This window comes from Phallusia mammillata, chromosome 6 (assembly GCF_965637545.1).
Source record: "Phallusia mammillata chromosome 6, kaPhaMamm4.hap1.1, whole genome shotgun sequence".
Taxonomy (NCBI): domain Eukaryota; kingdom Metazoa; phylum Chordata; class Ascidiacea; order Phlebobranchia; family Ascidiidae; genus Phallusia; species Phallusia mammillata.
In genome coordinates, this window is record NC_137257.1 from 9,393,865 (window position 1) to 9,412,919 (window position 19,055).

The window sequence follows — 19,055 nt, forward strand, 5'->3', positions numbered from 1 at the left end:
TCAGGGAGAGCATAGAGAATACCATCGGAAGGTTGAAAAAAATATTGCATGGAGTGTCATGTTTCTTTTAAGTTTGTTCGAAAAAAAACAAAACAAATAAAAACCTGCTGAACTTACAGTCACTGTATGTCCAGGCAAATCGTTCACAGTTCCATCTTTGTTGAACCGACCGATTCTTGGCCCCAGAATCGCGGCACCCACCAACGCCGCAGAACCACCAGTAATGTGTACTACCCCAGAACCGGCAAAATCCTTGTAAGATAAACCAGTACCTAAAATGACAAGGATTCAGTCATTCAAACGTTTGACAGCAAGAGTTGCCTACAATGTGATTTATTGTCGTAGGTGAATCAAGTTTAAATTTTAGCGGCTTGAAATTTAGTTGCCAAAATACATGTATTGGATATTAAGACGCTTAGCTACGTAAATAAACACTGTCGAGGTTTTAAGTTCAAAATAGTTGACCTTAATAACATCATTGATACAACCCAACGGAAAAACAAACAAATCAAGTTCACAATCTGTTGTCGCTATCAACCACTCCCGGGAGTGCTGCGGTTCGAAATCCCGCCACAGTCAGGATTGTATCCTGATGTTTTTAAACTGACGCAGGTAGAAACCCTGGAACTTGAATTTATCTGTTCGTGGCGCATTCCAACCTTTACGATTAATAACCGCCACGGGTATGGCGTGCCACGACAAAACAAAAACGCCACTGTCGTGTCAAGATAAAAGATTTGTCTATTTACCTAGGAAACTGAAACCAAAGTATTGTTGATGACTATAGTACAAGCTTTTAACCGCTTAAATTTCACAAAAATGCCCCAAAACTAAATATGCCTACAACATAAAAATAATCTCCACAACATAAACAACTAAGCTGTATCAGGAAAACTCTCACAAATAATTGATGTCAATAATCTTTAGTAATAACTTAGGATGGAAATTATTTTCCCAGTAACGAAAAAAATCAATACCGTGGAATATATGTGGCCTAATTTGTATCTTCATTTCCTTATTCAAATAGAATCTTTAGTAATAAGTACGATCCTTCTAACAAATTGTAGCCGAATTGACTATTACATAGTATATATTTTCCAAGAAGTTTAACTGTTCAGAAAATCGTGCATAATAGACCGACCTGCCCCGGAATAAAGCCATCCACTTTCCGCCCAGCACCAATGGGATACCACGGGGTAGATAAATGCGGTTAGAAACACGCAGTACACCATGTAAGTGACGAACTCGGTCCGTTCGGCCATAGCACCAGAAACAATGGTTGAAGCTGTTGCAGTGAATACAAACTGAAAGAACCACGCACCATAGTATTTCTCCGGAGTTGCAAAACCAATCTAGAAAAATAGAAGTAAATTAGAAACGATTTAGTTGTTATTAGTTGCAAAATTTCAGCCGTTATTTGGTTGATCACATGTTTTCATTTCTGGCGTTTTTCGTACAACGCTTTAGCACTTAAATACCATATTTTATACCCGATTCGTGAAGATTCTAACGTGGAACAAACAAGACAAAATATTAATATAGAACATGACGTTTCCACAGCAACTTGTGTCATTCTAAAATGAAATGAATGTACGTGAAGGTTTTTCAAAAGTTCGTTTGTTCTTGTCGACATTTAGCCAAAATAATACTGTTTTCATGACTCCGAACTTGATCTTTTGCTGAAATGTTGACAAGATGCAAAACCTGAACATCGCCGAACGTGTTTCAAGTGAACATATTTTGCCCCAACCAGAGCAGGTGTTGACTCAATAATTTAATTTGCATATTGCTGATAAGAAGCCCTCTGGCAAAAGGGTTAAAATTGCGGTTTGGAAATCTATAGAATATCGGGAAAGCAACTTTTGAATGCACGACGTCAGTAGTTCAATTATGACGTACCTTTTTTAGACAACCTGAAGTTTGTACTTCTCAACATAAAATAAAAAGGGCATACCAATACGTTTTTAAAGATAGTTTTAATATCAATAGTATAAACGAACATATTTTACAATCAGGGTAAAAATTATCCGACTTTAAGCCAGACGCAACATGCCTCACTGCAGTAGTGATGACCTGATGTGTCAAAATATTGTAAACAGGGACTTTACACAACAACGATAAATAATGACAACCTTGTCATCAAATGGCCTCCAGTCAGTTTACCCTGCGGACAGGGCAGTTATATGTAAATGGATACCTTAATTTTCCACGAATTTTGTCCTGTGTCAGCAATATTTTGATCCGTTGGCCAAAAATCAGAAATTCAACATGGTGTGGTATAGAAAAATGATTGCTACATTTTCGGTTTCAAATTTCGCGGAATGTAATGCTTGTTATAGTGTTTACGTAATTGAAAACCACAAACTACTGGCAATTGAACAAATATCAAGTTTAAAGAGATCTTCAAGTTTAAAGAGATCTCTTTAAACTTGATACTATGCCTGGCAGCAATAGCTTATATATTGAACAAATATGTTATCTTTTCAACCGGTTGCAAAAACACAAAATGTTTTTATATTAAATTTGAGGCCGCAGAATCTGATAAATGATAGATAGACAAAAAATCGTAAAAACTATTTTTCAAAATTTGTCTGCTAGGCGTAACAATTGTATCTAGCTTTTGATCAAAAGGTTTTTTTCAAAAAAAACCGTCAAACTATTTTTGAAACCCTTCACTATCCATCCGTAATTACGTCATACCAACCACTTCCTTTTATTACAAGGAAATTCGTACCAGACAGTGCAATTGACACTAATGCCCGGATCTGCTAATTTCGACACTCCTAAGCACAATAAGCATCGATGAAGTTTAAATTTCTGGTTTCTGAACATAATGGTTGTAATTAAATTGTGACTAATAGGCTCCTTGAGAAAATTTGGTTAAATCGTGGTGTATTTGACAAGCGTTTTTATAATAGCCTGTAGGCTAAGGTGTATATGTGCACTTTATAGTATGTCAACGTTTGTGTTCTGTTACGTGTTTTGTTAAAAATGTATTAATGAACACACCAATATATTTAGAAACGAAAAATTTGCTAAATGCAGGCTTCACGCATTATAAATCATCACAAATTTATTTTTAGTGGGAACCTTTAGGAGATTAGTTTTAAATTACATGTGAAACGGAGTTTTTAATAAACATCTGCAACCACGAAAATGTTTGTGCTATGACGACTGGTCCCGAAGCAAAGTACAATAAATTGACATATACTAGGAACTGAAACTTCATTTCTATATAAAGTTTGAAATAAACAAGTTATTGTAAAACTAAAAGTTATTGCTGGAACACGAAATAACCAAAATTACCGAATTCCGAAAAAAGATTTTTACGATGTTACATAGACTTTTAAATTGATATTATAATATATTCTGCCAGTTAACATAACACAGTATTTCCTATTTGCTTTGCGTAAGGAAAGAAACCAGGAAATTTAACGCTGTGAACTAATATAAAATATTACATCTTCACTTAATTCAGCGGCAGCTGTTGGTATTCATTACGATTACATTGGCATTTCTAAGCAATATGCAAGTTTTATCAGAGAGTATTCACGCGTAGTATATTTAGCATGAATTAAAGGTTACGTGAGCTCATTTGATTCCCAAGAATGTGGAAAATGTTTGCACCCTGATGTTTTATTTTTCTGTTTTCGTGAACTGGTGAACCTCTTAGCTTTTTACGAATGATCCCAACCATTTTTCTAGGAACAATGAAAAAACAAATTTCTAATTCTGATTTTCTAAACCACAATTTGAAAAAAATTCTAGATTTCCAAACCACAATTTGAAAAAAAATCTAAATTCATTAGTGTGACAATATGGGCAATATATTTGGAACAGTACAACATAGTCATAGAAAACACCCGGATGAAACAAATAAAATTAAATGGAATTTAAATCACCTTCCAACAGCTTAAATATCCTTTACAGAATGTAACATTAAGTATAGAATGCTCAAAAATGCAAATATAAGATACTCTTCGACATTGAGTATTGTACCAAGCACAACATTATTGGACGTTTTGAACCAAAAAGATGAAATCTTTCTTACCGCTGTTTCATTGATCGCTGTTTCACGTACATTGCTTGCGAAGAAGTAATTGTGTCCGATGAAGGCATTACCAGGTTCTCCGTAGGCAAATCCGTAACCTACCGAGTAGTAGCACAAGGCACCAATAACTGAAAAAATATATTATCAAAGTGAAAATATTATTTCAATGAATCAGTTGTTAAATTGAATCTTAGATAAAATTGAATCGTAGATAAATTGAAAATCTTAAACATTTTTATGTATCTGGCCTCCGTATACCTTTAGATTTATAAACGGATGTTTAAATTTCAATAAGCGTTAGATGTTTGTATGAATTGAACGTTTACCTTTGGATTTTTAAAAGGTCGTTTGAAAACCCTATCGGCATAAAATGTTTGTATGAAATGGTCGCAGTTTTTATTTAACCCCAGGGTAAAGAGTTGTTTACTTAAAGACTCTTAAGTGGTTTAGCTGGAAATTTTTGCCCTCGTAACAAGCGTACGTGTGGAAGTCCATGTCGCATCATATGTAATCACCACCCAAGCATTTTCACAATTAAAAGCAAACTTACAATACCTACTTCAAAAAATTATGAGTTTGAGTGTTGTGGTTACGGTGGCATGATAGGTAAATTGGAAAACCCGCATAATGACTGACTGAAAAATAATTGCAAATTCCAATATAGCGCTACGTGCATGGGACACGTATCGATATGGGATTCGTCATTTAACTGCAAACTGGATTAACGCGACTAACGTGTTGAATATATGTGTTTTGCGGTTTAGGAAAAGATATACGTAATTGTTGAAACCTGGCGTTTTGGAAACCGACATATTTAGGCAAACATCCACATTTATACCCAATAGCATATAACAGACAGCGGTTGGGAAATATTGACATTTTTTTGAATTTTAAGTGAGTCTAATCTCTAAACCAGGGGTGGGCAACCTGCGGCCCTTCATTAAAGGTTGTGCGGCCCGCAGAGATGCTTGGATTTCAAAAGTACTGGCAAACGAGTCCAATTATTACATATTTTTGAGCTGATTAATGCGCCTGATGCTAGTTTTCTGCGATCTGGCAAAATGTGGTTAGAATTAAATACGAATTATACTTAAACAAAGCAAAATCACTTTGTGGTATGCACATGTGCGGCCCGCGATCGAATGTTGACATTTATAATTGGCCCTACTGTAACAAAGGTTGCCCACCCCTGCTCTAAACCGATAACAAATTAAAATTAAAAATAGATTCAACGCATAACTGTAAACAAAATAAAAAGAAATTGACCTGTACCAAGACAGCACGTTTTTATTTATTTTTAGCTTCTTAAATATTAGTGTCCAATTTTGTATCGCTAATTGGGTATCAAAGTAAACAGTTTCGTTTAAAATTCAGCGAAATGGTCGTCGTCGAAACAAGTCAAAACGACTACGTAAACAGGCGAAAGATCACGTCAGTTTAACTTGAAAGCAATCTTTCTGAGATCATCTAATCATGAAGGAAAAGGTCAAAGCTGTGCGTGGGGGCATGGTAATTTTCAACAAAGTTTTGCAAGTGCACTGTGATAATCTTATGTTTTCGCCGAAACTTGGGCAGGACATTGGCCGAATGATCAAGCGTGCCTGACCCTTATACAGACATGAAAAAAGCGATATGAATTCGCCCTTTGGGTGCGTCGTAGGTTCAAACCCGATGAAAAAAATAACTTTAAATGCTACTTTAGGGGCCAAGAAATGACCATCGGGCTATTTAAATGCAACAGTTACACCACTGAATTACTCCCTAAGCTACATCGACCTAATATGCTTTGCAGTTTGGCAAAGAACTTCTACTTACATATGTCCAGTACGTTCTTCATAATAATGTTGGTCGTATTCTTACTGCGCACTGATCCGGCTTCGAGAAAAGCAAAACCAGCCTGCATGACTGTAAAGCAAAATTAAAGACGTTTTTAAGACTGACGTAACCTACGATTATGCATGTTAACCTTTAACCTTTTTCAAAAAAAATCAGGTTGGGAACCACTAGTTTAGTAATTTGCTTCTAGTGCGATAATTTCCTCTTTAATGTGTCTTCGTATTGAGTTGAACAATTTGTTTTCAATATTCTGGTTTAGTAACGCGACGATTTAGTTTTACATATGGGTTGGAACAATGCAAAATGACGAGTTATTTCTATTAATGTAAAAAACTATCTGCACTGCCACAAAAATATACTTACATAGCACAAAAACTCCACATATTATGAGGAAAAACTTATCGACGTTGCTTTGCAAGACGGAGAGTTGTTCTTCAGTAGTCAACATTGCAACTTTTTTTTAATTAAATTTTACTGTTGCCTAGAAAAGATTCTCAAAAGTAAAATAGATAATATTTAATTAAACGCCCGAAATCGCGAAAAAGTGCTGAAATATAATTATATTTGTCAGTGTTTAAAGCCGGAAGTGTTTAAAGCCGGTGCGGAAATTGCAAAAAAATCATTTGATTTTACAGTAGATATAGGTTAGGACGGCTTCAATAGATATCTTTTGCGACACCAAAGCGTTACGATTCAATATACACCATGTTGTTAAAGTTACTAACCTAAACAGTGCAATTTTTTATAAAACATTATTACTACAACAGATATATTAAAAGTGCAGTTTTGTTTCTAAATAAGTTATAAAACAGAAAGTTTTACAAGACCCGGTACTTTAACAGAGTATTGTAAGCTTTCAAAGCGCGTTGTTTTGCATGAATGTACGCGGTATCGTACATCAAAAACAGCACATCAGACAACGTCACCGATAAAAACAATTTTGAAAACTACTTTAGGTTAGGCTACTAGACGCTCAAATTCCTGAGTGTTTCTGAAAATTATATCCGGACACAGATTTAACGCCCAAATTCCGGACTTGTCCGGATAAAAAGTTACCGGGATGTCTAGTAACTCCATAGTATAGGTAAATTCAAAACGCCACCTTTTTTGCCACTATCGCAATTTATGAAAATGGGTGACTGTTTAAACTATTCGCCATTTTGGCAATCTTATAAAAGTTTCAACAAACTTCTGTCCCTCATAAAGTAAAGCACAGTTCATTCTGCAGAATATATGGTCTACATTTTACGCGTAAACAAAAACGTGATACCGCATGACCATTGTGCGATACACAGTCATACACCGGCTTATATTCGGCCAAAACGCAGCTTTCTTACTCATCAAGTGTCAAATGGTAGATGACAAACTGGTTTGTCACAAACGTAATAGTTCTTATTTTGCCAAATCTGATTTGCTGTGCACTAAAAAAATTTACGTTGTGCGATATTAGTCACAAAAAATTTTGACTTCTTTACAGGTTATTATAGTTAATGAAAAATCTTAAAATTACCGCTTTTAGTGATTCATTCACTCTACTGCGTATAATGTGCAGCGCGCTTTTCATTGTTTTCATAAAAACTGTTTTTATTTGCTTTATAGCCAAAAACACGCAATAAAAAAAATTCGTGCTATCTTTTATCGTGAAACGCATAAAAGATGTTTCTGACAATGGAAACGTTTGAAGCAATTACCCGAACAAAAACCTTTTTTCGAGAAAACCGCATGTTGCGGAAGCACACTTTACACATGCGTTGTGCATGCGTTTTGCCTTATTGTGGGTGGCTTTTTGAAATCTTTCCGTTCATTTTGTTGATACTTTAATAAAAAATACAAGCATTTTCTACACGTACGCCATGTACACTAAACCTCGGTTAATCTGGACCAAAAAACTTGTCCGAATTTAACTGATGTTAGTTCAAGCCTTACAACATTCATTAACAAATCATTTGTACCTGGACTTTTGTCCGAATTAGGTGAAGATAACCGAGGTTTACTATACTTAAGTTCAATGCATGAACGTAAACGATTTTAGGTAACAATGCTTTATTTTTCAAGCCGTACATTAAACATATTATCAATATTATGTAAAAACGTGTTGACAGCCACGCGTCGACCACGCATTGGTCACGCGTTACTTTTTGTTTTACCAAGTCGATTGCTGTTTGAAAACAACATGTGCAGATTTCACGCTATGCATCAAACTAAATCGGCATTTTGTATGGATTTTCGCTCAGGCATGCGCTGATCACGTATTCAACGCGTGTGCCTTTTTGTTTCGCTCGACTAAGCGGGGACCTCGTCGCCCCCAGAAAATTTTGTTTTGGATTTGCGAGACGCAAATTTTGAACATTGTTTTGGATTACAAATATTAAAGTGTACATACCCATAAAATGTGTACTGTACAATTTAAACCTAAAACACTCCAAGTTAGAGATTTTCTCTTGTTTACACCATGGCAGCTTTAAAGATAAATCCTAAATCTCCTTGCACTCCAAGTTACATTAACAGATTATTTTTGCCAATCTGAAAATTGTTTGCTTATTTCTATTGATCTGAAAGTAATCTCCATGTAGATATAGAGGGTGAAAGAACAAGCACAGCTTTCTACAATTTAATTTCGCCAAACGTTCCCAAATTTTTGGGGTGGGGGAGATCGTTTCCAGAGCACTTTGCAAACCACTGATGAAACTTATCAACTGCAAAGAAAGAAAACTTAAAGCAGGGGTTCTTAACCTGGGGTGCACGCACCCCCAAGGGGTGCGAGAACTGTTCCTAGGGGGTGCGGGGATGCTGAATCATTAAGGTTGGTTAGGTCTATTCTATTTAAGCAATTACAGAAGGGGGAGCGAAAATTGGTTAGTGATTTGAAAGGGGGTGCGAAAATTGGTTACTGATTTGAAAGGGGTGCAGCAAGGAAAAAAGGTTAAGAACCACTGACTTAAAGCGATAGAAGGTACCCGAAACGTTTTATGGGCAATCCGAAATTATTTTAATTGCCTTGTTATTTAGTAGGCAATCCGTTTTTTACCTGTGCTTGCGTATTTTGACGTCATTAAGTTTCAAACAATTGTTATGACGTCATGAAATTGTACAAGGTAAAAAGTCCCCTAATATTTGCAATGGATTTGTGCCCCCGGCGTATACACAGCCAAAAGAAAACTATCTTTGCACGCATGTTTATGCAAACTAGGTAAATACATCACGTACACGTGTACATTGAATACATGTTTACATTTAATGTCACAAAATACACACAGCAATGTGGATACAAGTTCTAACTTACATGAAAGATGGGTTCTGGGTTCTATGTACAAATCTATGTAAAAAACACACCACGGTGGTCCAAGACATTTGATAAATGTTTAACATGGACCCATTTGAGAAACTCCCTTAATTCAACGGAGAGACTTTGTTACTCTGTTTTTTGAGCTAAATATAGTTTCCACAAATCACATTCGCTTACACTTGTACAACAGTATTGGAATCCGTAAGTTTTAGTGCAGGGCTCGGCAACCCCTGGCATGAGTGCCAAGATTGACACTCGAGGTGATTTTTAATGGCAAGCCAACCGATTTGTTTGTTTATATTGAAGTACTAATTTGTCCTGTTGCACTGCTTGTTTATAGTTTTTGTCATGCCATTGTTATAACGTTTAGCCTTACATGCACAAAACACTCTGCTTTCTTATTATTATTCATATCTGCTGCCACGAATCACTATTATTTAAAAAACGTTGAAACGCGAGGTTACTAACACATGGAAATAACAAGTAATTTGGCACGCGCCTAAAAAGTTGCCGGCCGCTGTTCTAGTGTTTGCAACCAAAAGGGAAAAGAATATAAATGCATTTGTGTCGTTGCAATCCCCGAAAAAGAGACGTTGCAAACACATTAATATTGACCTGCACTGATATTGTAGACTCGTTTAATGCTGGATCTGTTACGACAAACAATCGATTTTTGCAATGGTATTGAAGGATTACATACAGAAAGCGTAACTAACTCCACAAAAGCAGGCCTCGTACTAGGGTTTAGAGACCACCGTACACTCTCGAACAGGAGTCACCAAACTACGGCCCGCGGGTCGAACCAGGCCCTCGAGGTCATTTCATTTGGCCTTGCGACCACATTTTGTGCCAAATCGTATTGATAATCGTGTGTCAAATCGTATTGATAACTTTGTAACATTCAAAAAATACGCAAATTTTGAACATTGTTTAGGATATCAAATCTTTATGTTTACATATACGCATAAATTATGTACTGTACAATTTGGCAGCGACGTCCTGTGTAGCTCAGTATGACCAACAAGCAGTTCTTGCAGCCAATAAGTGTTTCATATAACCAAGCCGTTGTTCCTGAGTACTGCCGGGACAGCTGTCATTATTTACGTGAACTTTTAAATTGGAAGGACAAGACAACATCAACAATTGAAAAACAACTTGCGGATACGCCTCTGTTTATCGTAACAGCAGATGTCGAATCACTTTACAACAACATGGACCGGTCGCACCTCCGTGCGGCGCTTAAATACGCGCTTGAAACGGAGAGCAACTTCAGCAAACATAGTATAGAAAACCTTATCGAACTAACATTCTTATGTTTGGAAAATGCCATCCTCAAACACGGGGACAATTTTTACACTGAGAAAAAGGGCATCGTAACTGGTGACAACCATTCTGTCTCGCTCGCCAACATTGGCGTTCATTATATTACGGTGCAGGCAGCGTGCTTTATACAAAAGACAGAACTGTTCATGAGGTTCATTGACGATATGATTTATCTCTGTTTTGGCTACGATATCTTCAGAACAACTATTAGGGGTATCGAGAGCGTGTTTGCCACTCACGGTTTGGAAATAACACACAACTACATAACAACCGCCCAAACCGAGGGGCATATTCCATTTCTGGATGTGAACCACGTCATCAGCCGACAGAATAAATTTAAATTCAAAACAACAGACTACGTCAAAGACACCGCAACCGGCCGACGATTTTTAAACGGATGGTCCCACCACCCTCCTTCCGTTTTTAAGTCCATTATACATGGAGAGTCAAAACGACTACGGCGCTTAAACGAACGGGACGATGATTTCAGAGCCAGCCTTTGCAAATTGCGTATCAAAGCCAAACTATCCTGCTTCCCTACGTCAATGACAAATGACGTCATTGAAAAAGCAAGTATGTGGACAAACAGATTTCCACCCTCGAATGGCAACAGCTCGCAAAAGGCTCTGAATGTTTGGGCAACGAGCTTTCCATCACTACTCCAACCTTCCGCAAAAGACCGAAGTTTGGTAAAAAATATCACAACAACATACAAACAACCACCAACACTCGGAAACCTTCTTACCTGCTACAGGCGGCTAGCGCAAGTTGGGGAAAACAGTTCCATGCCTATTGGGGGCTCATCTGCACCTTGTGGACACTGTGCTTTGTGTGAACACTTTGGAAATCACAAAGGAATGGTTGACTATACCACTAACATACAAAGCAAAAAGGGTGTAACAAAGTTACGGCAAACACTCACATGCCGCAACTATGGCATATATGCTGCCACCTGCACAATATGCCAAAAGCAGTATGTCGGTCAAACGAAAAATAAGTTTTCAGTACGTTGGACGGGACACAGATCTATGTGGAATTCATTCAAACCGGGTGATTATAACGAAAAGGCAGCCCTTTGTCAGCACTATGCCACAGAGCATAGCGCCAATGCCCGTGACCCTATCAGCACGTGTTTTCGGGTGCAGTTTTTGTAGCAGCCACCTATCCATCTACTGGACATCTATGAAAGTAAGTGGGCCAGCAAGATTGGAGCTGAAATAAACATACAAAAAATGTTTTTACCCTACATTAAATAACATTTCATTCTTTTATTCCTACGCGCATTTTGTCCGTTCATTTTTTATCAGGGTTTCCGCCATTGTTTTTTACAACGCTTCTGCCGTCCTTATCTACCTTCTTTTGCCCCGCGCCACAGATTGAGCGTTTTTCCTTTTCTTTACGTCTTTACTAGTGCGTGTTTGGCCGCGCCATCTGCAGGTCCCAGTTCTACCTTACTGTCAGCAGGTTTTAATACGTTTGTTTGTGCTTTACAGTTTAACTTGCATACCATTTTTTTGCGCTGTTTTGTTTTTAGATACTGACGATGCCTATTACTTAGGCGAAATATATATGTCTAATAAAACGGTGGACGACTTCAGACTTGTCAAAGTTTTCAGTCTGTTATTATATGCGACTGTTGTCTCCATCTGTCGTACTGAGTCTCTGGTGACTCGTGATTTATAATATACTACACAGTTTACAATTTAAACCTAAAACACTCTAAGTTAAAGATTCACTGACTTTTTCTCCTTCACGTAGAGCAGGGGTCACCAAACAACGGCCCGCGGGCCGGATCCGGCCCTCGAGGTCATTTCATCCGGCCCGCGACCACATTTTTTGATTTGCCGAATCGCATTGATAACTTTGTAACATTCAAAAAATTATCTACTCCTTACGAAAGTTTTCCTGTCGCGATATGTAGAATTAATATTACCTAGTTTCATTATAATTACAATGCTCCAAAGCCAGTTTGTTACGTCACAAATAAGACTACAATTGATAATTGTGCGCAAACAATTGCCTTCATTTGTTGCTTGTGACGTAATTTACAAGCATTGCTCGTGAGATGAGACTAAATATACAATTTAGCAGTCGGATTACCAGATTTTAGACGGGATTGTAGAAAGACCATATCTTGACGCATCCACAAAAGTCGCCTCGCTGACTAAGTTTGGAAAGACGGCGCTGGGGCATGTAAACTATGCGGCCCGCGCGAATCATTATTACGTTTACCCGGCCCACAGTGAAAGAAAGTTTGGTGCCCCCTGATCTAACACGGTAGTTCTCAAATTGTTCAACTGAACTTTATAGTCCCCCTGCGATTTATCTCGAGGAATCGCTTTCATAAAGCTGAAAAAATGTTAAAAAACCAAAGGCTCACATTTTCCACAGCAAGATGCAGAATTTAAGGTAGTTTTTATAATTACACACAACAATCATCCAAAGGCGGTTTATGACATCACAGACACGACACATCAGGATTATGCGCGAACAATTGCATCTTTTGTTATTTGTGATAGGATTAAGGGCTTTGTTTAGTAATGTATAGTTGTAAACAGTCCTTTAATTCTACCAAGACTACAATAACGTATATATGAGATAATGTACAAGGAAGAATGATAACAACTGACCAACAACAAAGCAGACCTGGTAATATCGCGATGCAAATGCCCTTGTACGACAACTGTGAGTATATACAACTACTACAATACATACGAAAACGACCTAAATGTTCCTAGCACGACAAATCACAAAATGAGATAAGTAGGAATACGTCGACAGGGATTTATACGATTAATAACCAGTGGCTACGAAGAAAGGAGACAAATCCTTAAAGAGAGAAAAAAGTGAAATCGTGTGAATTGGCGTTTTTTTTAGTTTTGTGTTCAAATTCGCTGAATTAAAGGCCGGTTTTACAAACTTAAAAGTCTTCAATTAATTAATTTGTAGACGTTTTCCTAGTTAATTAGTAGTAGTCAGAATGACCTTTCTCCTCATTATGGGTTTAATCTGTTCATACTGTCGGTAGCATCAACTCCCTTTTCTCATGTTGTTATTTTCAGAATAAATAATGCCTGCAGCGGCGTTTTTAGTGATATAATTATCATAAAATTTCCACTAAAAAGAGCATTCTAGCACAAGTAGATGATAATTACCACATAGTGAAATATTGATAATCTAAACGCCGAACCTTATTCTTTGACACAATTGAAACTTGTGTTGCTTCATTACTAAATAACATACGTGATCTAGTAGGCTACATGCTTTTTTCACACTTGGCTTATATCTAAATGCACTGTGATTACTGATACCTTGCCCATGCAGAAAAACATCACAAGACTAACCGTTTTTGCGTGATTTATAAACACTAAAGCTATTTTGACACCTATGACACACCTTAAACATATCCGCAAAACATATCACACTGCGTCTCAATAACATACCGCATACAGTTGTTCTGAAGAATCAAAACACCATACATCTTACTTGCAACAAAAACCAAAAGAAAAACTTTTGAGACAATGGACAGTGTTAGCACCTTGGCTAGAACCAGCGATTTCATCAGGCCAATTATTGGAGGTTATATAACTGGCACGTCATAGGCCTCGAGGCCTAGGATTTACACTACCCATTATTACGGAGACAAAGGAACAATAATAAAAATTCTCAACTACAAACGAACGCAAAAAGTCATGTTTGCACCATTGAATTTGCTACAATAAACATTAAACATACAATGCAATATACAACAGATAAACCCAGAATAATAACGCTAAGTTCAAATACGAAACAAAAAAAATCCTTCAATGAAACACAAGAAAACATCCAAAGTTTTGCATTATTGAACGCTGTTTGTTTTTACCTTTTCAATGTTTTAACACTATTAAGCCAAATTTCAAAAACATATGAGAAACAAAAATATCTATTAAGTATCTGTAATGTAAACAAAATACACCGACTTGGATACATAGCAACACTATGCGACAATCGTCAAGGCAAAACAGAGTCCAGTAGTGCGTACAAACCAAGAAGTAAAAACAGAAAAGCCACCAACGAAAGTCTGCCCATGATTATGTTGCAACAATAAGTAAATTGTTAAGATCACAATAGTACTGTGTTCAAATGTTTCTTAGGTGTTAATTGTAAACAATTTTGTTGCTACACATAATAGTGTAAATTGAGACGAACAAAGCAAAGATGTCGGTGTATGAATTTCGAAGAAAATCAAGTAGTGTTCGAACTGCCCCCATGCAACGTATTTCAACTTTAACGGACACAGGTATATACTAAACATGCAGTTAATTAAACGCTTTTAGAAACTAAAACTGTCATAAACCAGTTTTTTATTCCGGCGCTCGTGCAATTGGTGCTTAAACTTTCATATTTGATTTGCAGATGAGTTTTTAACCGACTTACAGAAGGAACAGGCACAAATGATCTCTCTGTTTGAAGACATTGAATCTCTTCGAAAACTGATCATAAAGGGAGCATGCTTTCTGTTTCTATGTCTTGTATGTGGAGCTGCGGCAGTTCTTACATTTGTAAGTAAACTAACACTAGCGAAATTAATAACGTTTTGTAACATCATATGCCAAAAAACTACCTCAAAATACTAAATTCGAATACTAATAAAAGCTTATTTAGCTACATTTCAGATGTGGATGTCGAAAACAAGAATTAGGCCGCCAATACAGGGTAATACAGTATGTCAAAATTATCCATTAACTCAACAAATAACGGGAAAAAGTATTTTATTTCGTTCAGGCACTTGTTTTAATAACGGAAGCTTTATCTTGAATCCCTATACGCTGGAACAAAAATGCAATTGCCTTCCAGGATTGACGGGGCAAAATTGTGCAATTGGTAAGTAACTTTATCTCCTATCGAGTTATGCACCACGCGAGTTTAAGTCGTTTGATGACTTGAATCTAAGTTTGGACTCTGCTATAGCTGTCTAATTACTTACTCCGCGATACGATGCCCAAAGAAGAGTTGAGTTGAGTTTATTTCGCTTGGTGAAAGAAAACATAGCGACACAATAGCATTAAAAACAATCACCAAGCCGAAAATAGCTGTGTTAAAACTAGAGATGTACCGAATATTCGGTTTGCCGAATTTATTCGGCCGAATCGGCCACTTTTCCAAAGATTCGGTTTCGGCCGAATAATTTGTTGCGATTCGGCCGAAACCGAATCTTTTACAAACCCACATTTAAAGCGTTAAACGTGTTTTTTCTGCGCATTACCAACGAAAATTGCCTCAATTACTATATTTTTAACAAAGTAACGTTTTTGCCACTGCAGGCAAAAATCAGTAATTCATTGTCTGGTTGGAAATCATGCTTGAGGCAATGTTAAACCCCACAGAACTAAAATTAGGACGAAACACAACCATTCTACACTAATTGCCTGGTGGAAAAACTTATGTTTTCATGTCAAATGCGCAGCGTTCGACTTCGCGTGACGTCATAAATGATTCGGTTGATTCGGCCGAATTTATTCGGCAAAACCGCCGAATATTCGGTTTCGGCCGAATCGAAATTTCGCCGATTCGGTACATCACTAGTTAAAACGGTTTTAAGCGCAAAAAAGTAAAGGGCATAGTCACTAGCGTATTTAGGGGGGGGGGGGGACAAGGTGCCATGGCCCCCCCCTCAAGAAATTTTGACCGGCTGTTTTAGTATTGAATCTTGCAATTTCAGACAAAACTGTAAATGGCAATGTGCGTAACGCATTGATGTTCGTCACACATCTTAATAAACAATGCCAATCTAGGCCACTTGGCGTCCAACTGCGCGTATGACGTCACAATGGATTTTATAATAGCTTCGTTATGTCAATTCACAATATGATTAAGAGGCACCCACTGTCAGAAACAACTGTGTAGAGTGTTAAAAAGTGTTACATATATACGATGGAATCGTGACTATACGTTCGTTACTTACAGCAAGAGTAAGGGCTTTACAGGGCCTTAGGCTAACCAGCATTTAGTTGATATTGCGAGTTTAGTAGGCACAACAGGTGCTAACAGAGAGGTCTACACAGTCTACCGCCAGATGGCGCATTTCCACCGCAAGGTGGCGCATTTTTCGCCGCAAGGTGGCGCAAAATATTTTGTATTATTGGCCCCACCCTAAAAACGATCCTAGATACGCCACTGGGCATAGTTGGTTAATTAATAATACCAAAACGCGCTGCAGCTACATCGGATCATAAGGCGTAATATGTAAAATACGTTTCTCTACAATTGACAAGTCGTGTTAAGCCCAGTTTGCAGGCAAGCTTTTATCAAACTGGGGTTGGTGGGTCGTGAGTAGCCAACACTAATTTAGCAAAAATAATCTACGCAAAATGTTTTTTTTAATTGTTAGACTACTGTTGTAGAGAACAAACTACTAAGGTTAAGTTATACGGAAAAGTTAATTTGTGTTTATAATACTTTTCTAATGCGAGAGTTCGCGTTTTTGTGTTGGTGTATGGGGCCTCTGGTAGGTGTTTTTTTTATCAATACAGCTATATACCCTCACGTTTTATTGGTTTGTACTTTATATAGTTAGTGTTGATTGTTTTCCAGACATTGATGAATGTGTGGACGGTATAGCCAATTGCGCCACGAACGCAACCTGTTTTAACACGTACGGAAGTTTCAAATGCAACTGAAGCGCGAAGTACACCAGAAACGGGACAGATTTTGTTTTTTGACAAAACGCCAGAAAGTGCAATAAAATATGCACTTTTCCCTATTTCGTGCGTTGTTGTCACATTATTTTACTGTGTACAATTACTATGGTCATTAAATAAACTATTTGCACGCCTTGTTTGTTTATAATGTGTGGTTGACTTAAAAATAACAGCACAAAATCCACAAACACCAATTGTTTGTCTATCTGATCACACCAACTTTAGCTACAAAGGTTCCTGGCTCGTAACATCGTTAAACATCGGTATAACTAGTATATATTCACGAATTTCTTTACACTCTTTCCGACGTGTTCTTGATATTTAATGCAATCGTATTTTACTATTTTATTAACTGAGCGAAACCAACTCACTCAAAATGGCTGAAACTGGAACTAGTTTTTGCAGTGTCTGAAAGAACATTCTCGTTTGCAACTTTATGCAAACACCTTGAGCTCATATAGACTAGTGGACAGGGCTCTAACTAAAACAGTATTATTGGAAACCATGATTGTTTGTTTTTTACGTTTATTCCACCTAAAAAATTATTTTCAGTGATATTTTAATGAAAAAATCACACCACTTTTAAGTGTGAATTACATTAAACTCAATCAACAACTTTGCAATTTCTACACATAGGTTAGTGGTGTCATAGTGGGCCCCAACAATTCCACTTGCAATGTACAAAATACCAAACTGTGCCAATTGTATTTAAATCTTGATAGTCAATCTTTTATCAGTGTTGACCAAAAATTATAGTATATTTGGTGGAAAAGGTTAAAACAATTAAAATTCAAGAAAAAACTTTTTGTCACATTAATTATTAAATTCCACTGAACACATTGAGTTTTTGGTGGGCATTTATTATTTTTTATTCAAATACACATTGCCCACAGTAGAGCTATCATGAGTATCTAAATTGTCATAGTCCTTTGTCTTGCAATTAAGAGTGATTCCCATTTCAAGGCCCAATGCAAGAGCATAAAGTCTTGAGTCAATCCTAAGTAAGGTTTTTGAATCTGCCACAAGTTGCTTCAGCCTGCCAAGAAGACCTCGAACAGGCAGTAAAACCACCTCTGTAAATTCTCCTTCATCCAAATGCGGTTTGCAGTCAATGTTTTTAGGGTCATCTCCATCAATTATTACATTGGCTATGGCAGTGCTTGGACTTTCTGACCCAGGGTCAAGAGAAGTTGGTAAATTAACAGCAGTTTCATCAGCAATCATTCCTGTATAGCCGGTTTCTTCAAACAACTCACGAAGGGCAACATCATGGACAGACTCCTGATTCTTATCACACATACCAGCAGGAAATTCCAAACAGCAAGCTGCAATTGGTGGTCTGAATTGCTTTACCAGCACAAAACAGTTATGGTGTAGATTTCGTTTTAGCACTGGCACAACAATTACACTATCTGGCATTTCTGGGTCAGTTTGTTTATGTGCATAGCTCAGCCCCTCCCATTGTCTCTGGGTACCATTTGGATCAGTGTAGGTTATAAGCTCTGTTTGCAGCCATTTTCCTTGGTGCACAACCTCCACATCTTTGATTTTACACTCTTGAGACATGCTGTTTGTAATTTAGAAAACTGCTATACAACAAGTAGGAATAATAAGTAACGTAATTTATAGTGCACAACTGCACATCACACCATTAATCAGTCATGATTTAAAAACTCTTTTGACGTTGTAAAATTAAAAATTACACAACTAAACGGTGTTGCTATTAGTTATATTGTACCTCTATATACAATTAGTAATAAACAGTGTAAATTTTACTGCAAATATCGTCACAAAATTCAACAACAATAGACCAACAGCAGTCCAACAAAATGAAGTCATTCGTACAAAGGGAATTTCCCAACAGGGAATGTTTTGTTTT

At 37.2% G+C, this 19,055-nt stretch overlaps 4 protein-coding genes across 4 annotated transcripts; 2 read left to right on the top strand and 2 right to left on the bottom strand.

Annotated features, from left to right (window-relative positions):
• Window positions 1-11,303, bottom strand: LOC145234204 (putative ammonium transporter 1). Its single transcript, XM_080098960.1, has 6 exons — window positions 11,242-11,303; window positions 6,251-6,368; window positions 5,867-5,956; window positions 4,052-4,179; window positions 1,142-1,352; window positions 1-272 (listed from the first exon to the last, which is right to left on the bottom strand). Exons 2-6 carry the CDS (start codon window positions 6,333-6,335, stop codon window positions 1-3), a joined length of 786 nt encoding a protein of 261 aa, XP_079955086.1. The 5' UTR covers window positions 6,336-6,368; window positions 11,242-11,303.
• Window positions 11,304-14,636: 3,333 nt separating this feature from the next.
• On the top strand, window positions 14,637-15,112 carry LOC145234206 (uncharacterized). The gene is made up of 2 exons (XM_080098961.1): window positions 14,637-14,775; window positions 14,892-15,112. Exons 1-2 carry the CDS (start codon window positions 14,694-14,696, stop codon window positions 15,110-15,112), a joined length of 303 nt encoding a protein of 100 aa, XP_079955087.1. The 5' UTR covers window positions 14,637-14,693.
• A 34-nt stretch (window positions 15,113-15,146) lies between these two features.
• On the top strand, window positions 15,147-17,311 carry LOC145233026 (epidermal growth factor-like protein 8). Its single transcript, XM_080097690.1, has 3 exons — window positions 15,147-15,191; window positions 15,261-15,359; window positions 17,070-17,311. Exons 1-3 carry the CDS (start codon window positions 15,152-15,154, stop codon window positions 17,153-17,155), a joined length of 225 nt encoding a protein of 74 aa, XP_079953816.1. The 5' UTR covers window positions 15,147-15,151; the 3' UTR covers window positions 17,156-17,311.
• A 334-nt stretch (window positions 17,312-17,645) lies between these two features.
• Window positions 17,646-18,984, bottom strand: LOC145232999 (ADP-sugar pyrophosphatase-like). The gene has a single exon (XM_080097663.1). It carries the CDS (start codon window positions 18,740-18,742, stop codon window positions 18,038-18,040), a length of 705 nt encoding a protein of 234 aa, XP_079953789.1. The 5' UTR covers window positions 18,743-18,984; the 3' UTR covers window positions 17,646-18,037.
• Between the last annotated feature and the right edge of the window lie 71 nt (window positions 18,985-19,055).

What these genes read in the sequence shown, in the direction of transcription:
- LOC145233026 (XM_080097690.1), top strand. Translation starts at nt 15,152, where the DNA reads ATGTGGATGTCGAAAACAAGAATTAGGCCGCCAATACAGG. An exon ending in AATTAGGCCGCCAATACAGG is followed by an intron (nt 15,192 to 15,260) that starts GTAATACAGTAT and finishes TATTTCGTTCAG; the next exon opens with GCACTTGTTTTAATAACGGA. An exon ending in GGGGCAAAATTGTGCAATTG is followed by an intron (nt 15,360 to 17,069) that starts GTAAGTAACTTT and finishes ATTGTTTTCCAG; the next exon opens with ACATTGATGAATGTGTGGAC.
- LOC145234204 (XM_080098960.1), bottom strand. Translation starts at nt 6,335, where the DNA reads ATGTTGACTACTGAAGAACAACTCTCCGTCTTGCAAAGCAACGTCGAT. An exon ending in ATGTGGAGTTTTTGTGCTAT is followed by an intron (nt 5,957 to 6,250) that starts GTAAGTATATTT and finishes TTTGCTTTACAG; the next exon opens with TCATGCAGGCTGGTTTTGCT. An exon ending in ATGGCTTTATTCCGGGGCAG is followed by an intron (nt 273 to 1,141) that starts GTCGGTCTATTA and finishes TTGTCATTTTAG; the next exon opens with GTACTGGTTTATCTTACAAG.
- LOC145232999 (XM_080097663.1), bottom strand. Translation starts at nt 18,742, where the DNA reads ATGTCTCAAGAGTGTAAAATCAAAGATGTGGAGGTTGTGCACCAAGGA.
- LOC145234206 (XM_080098961.1), top strand. Translation starts at nt 14,694, where the DNA reads ATGTCGGTGTATGAATTTCGAAGAAAATCAAGTAGTGTTCGAACTGCC. An exon ending in TTCAACTTTAACGGACACAG is followed by an intron (nt 14,776 to 14,891) that starts GTATATACTAAA and finishes TTTGATTTGCAG; the next exon opens with ATGAGTTTTTAACCGACTTA.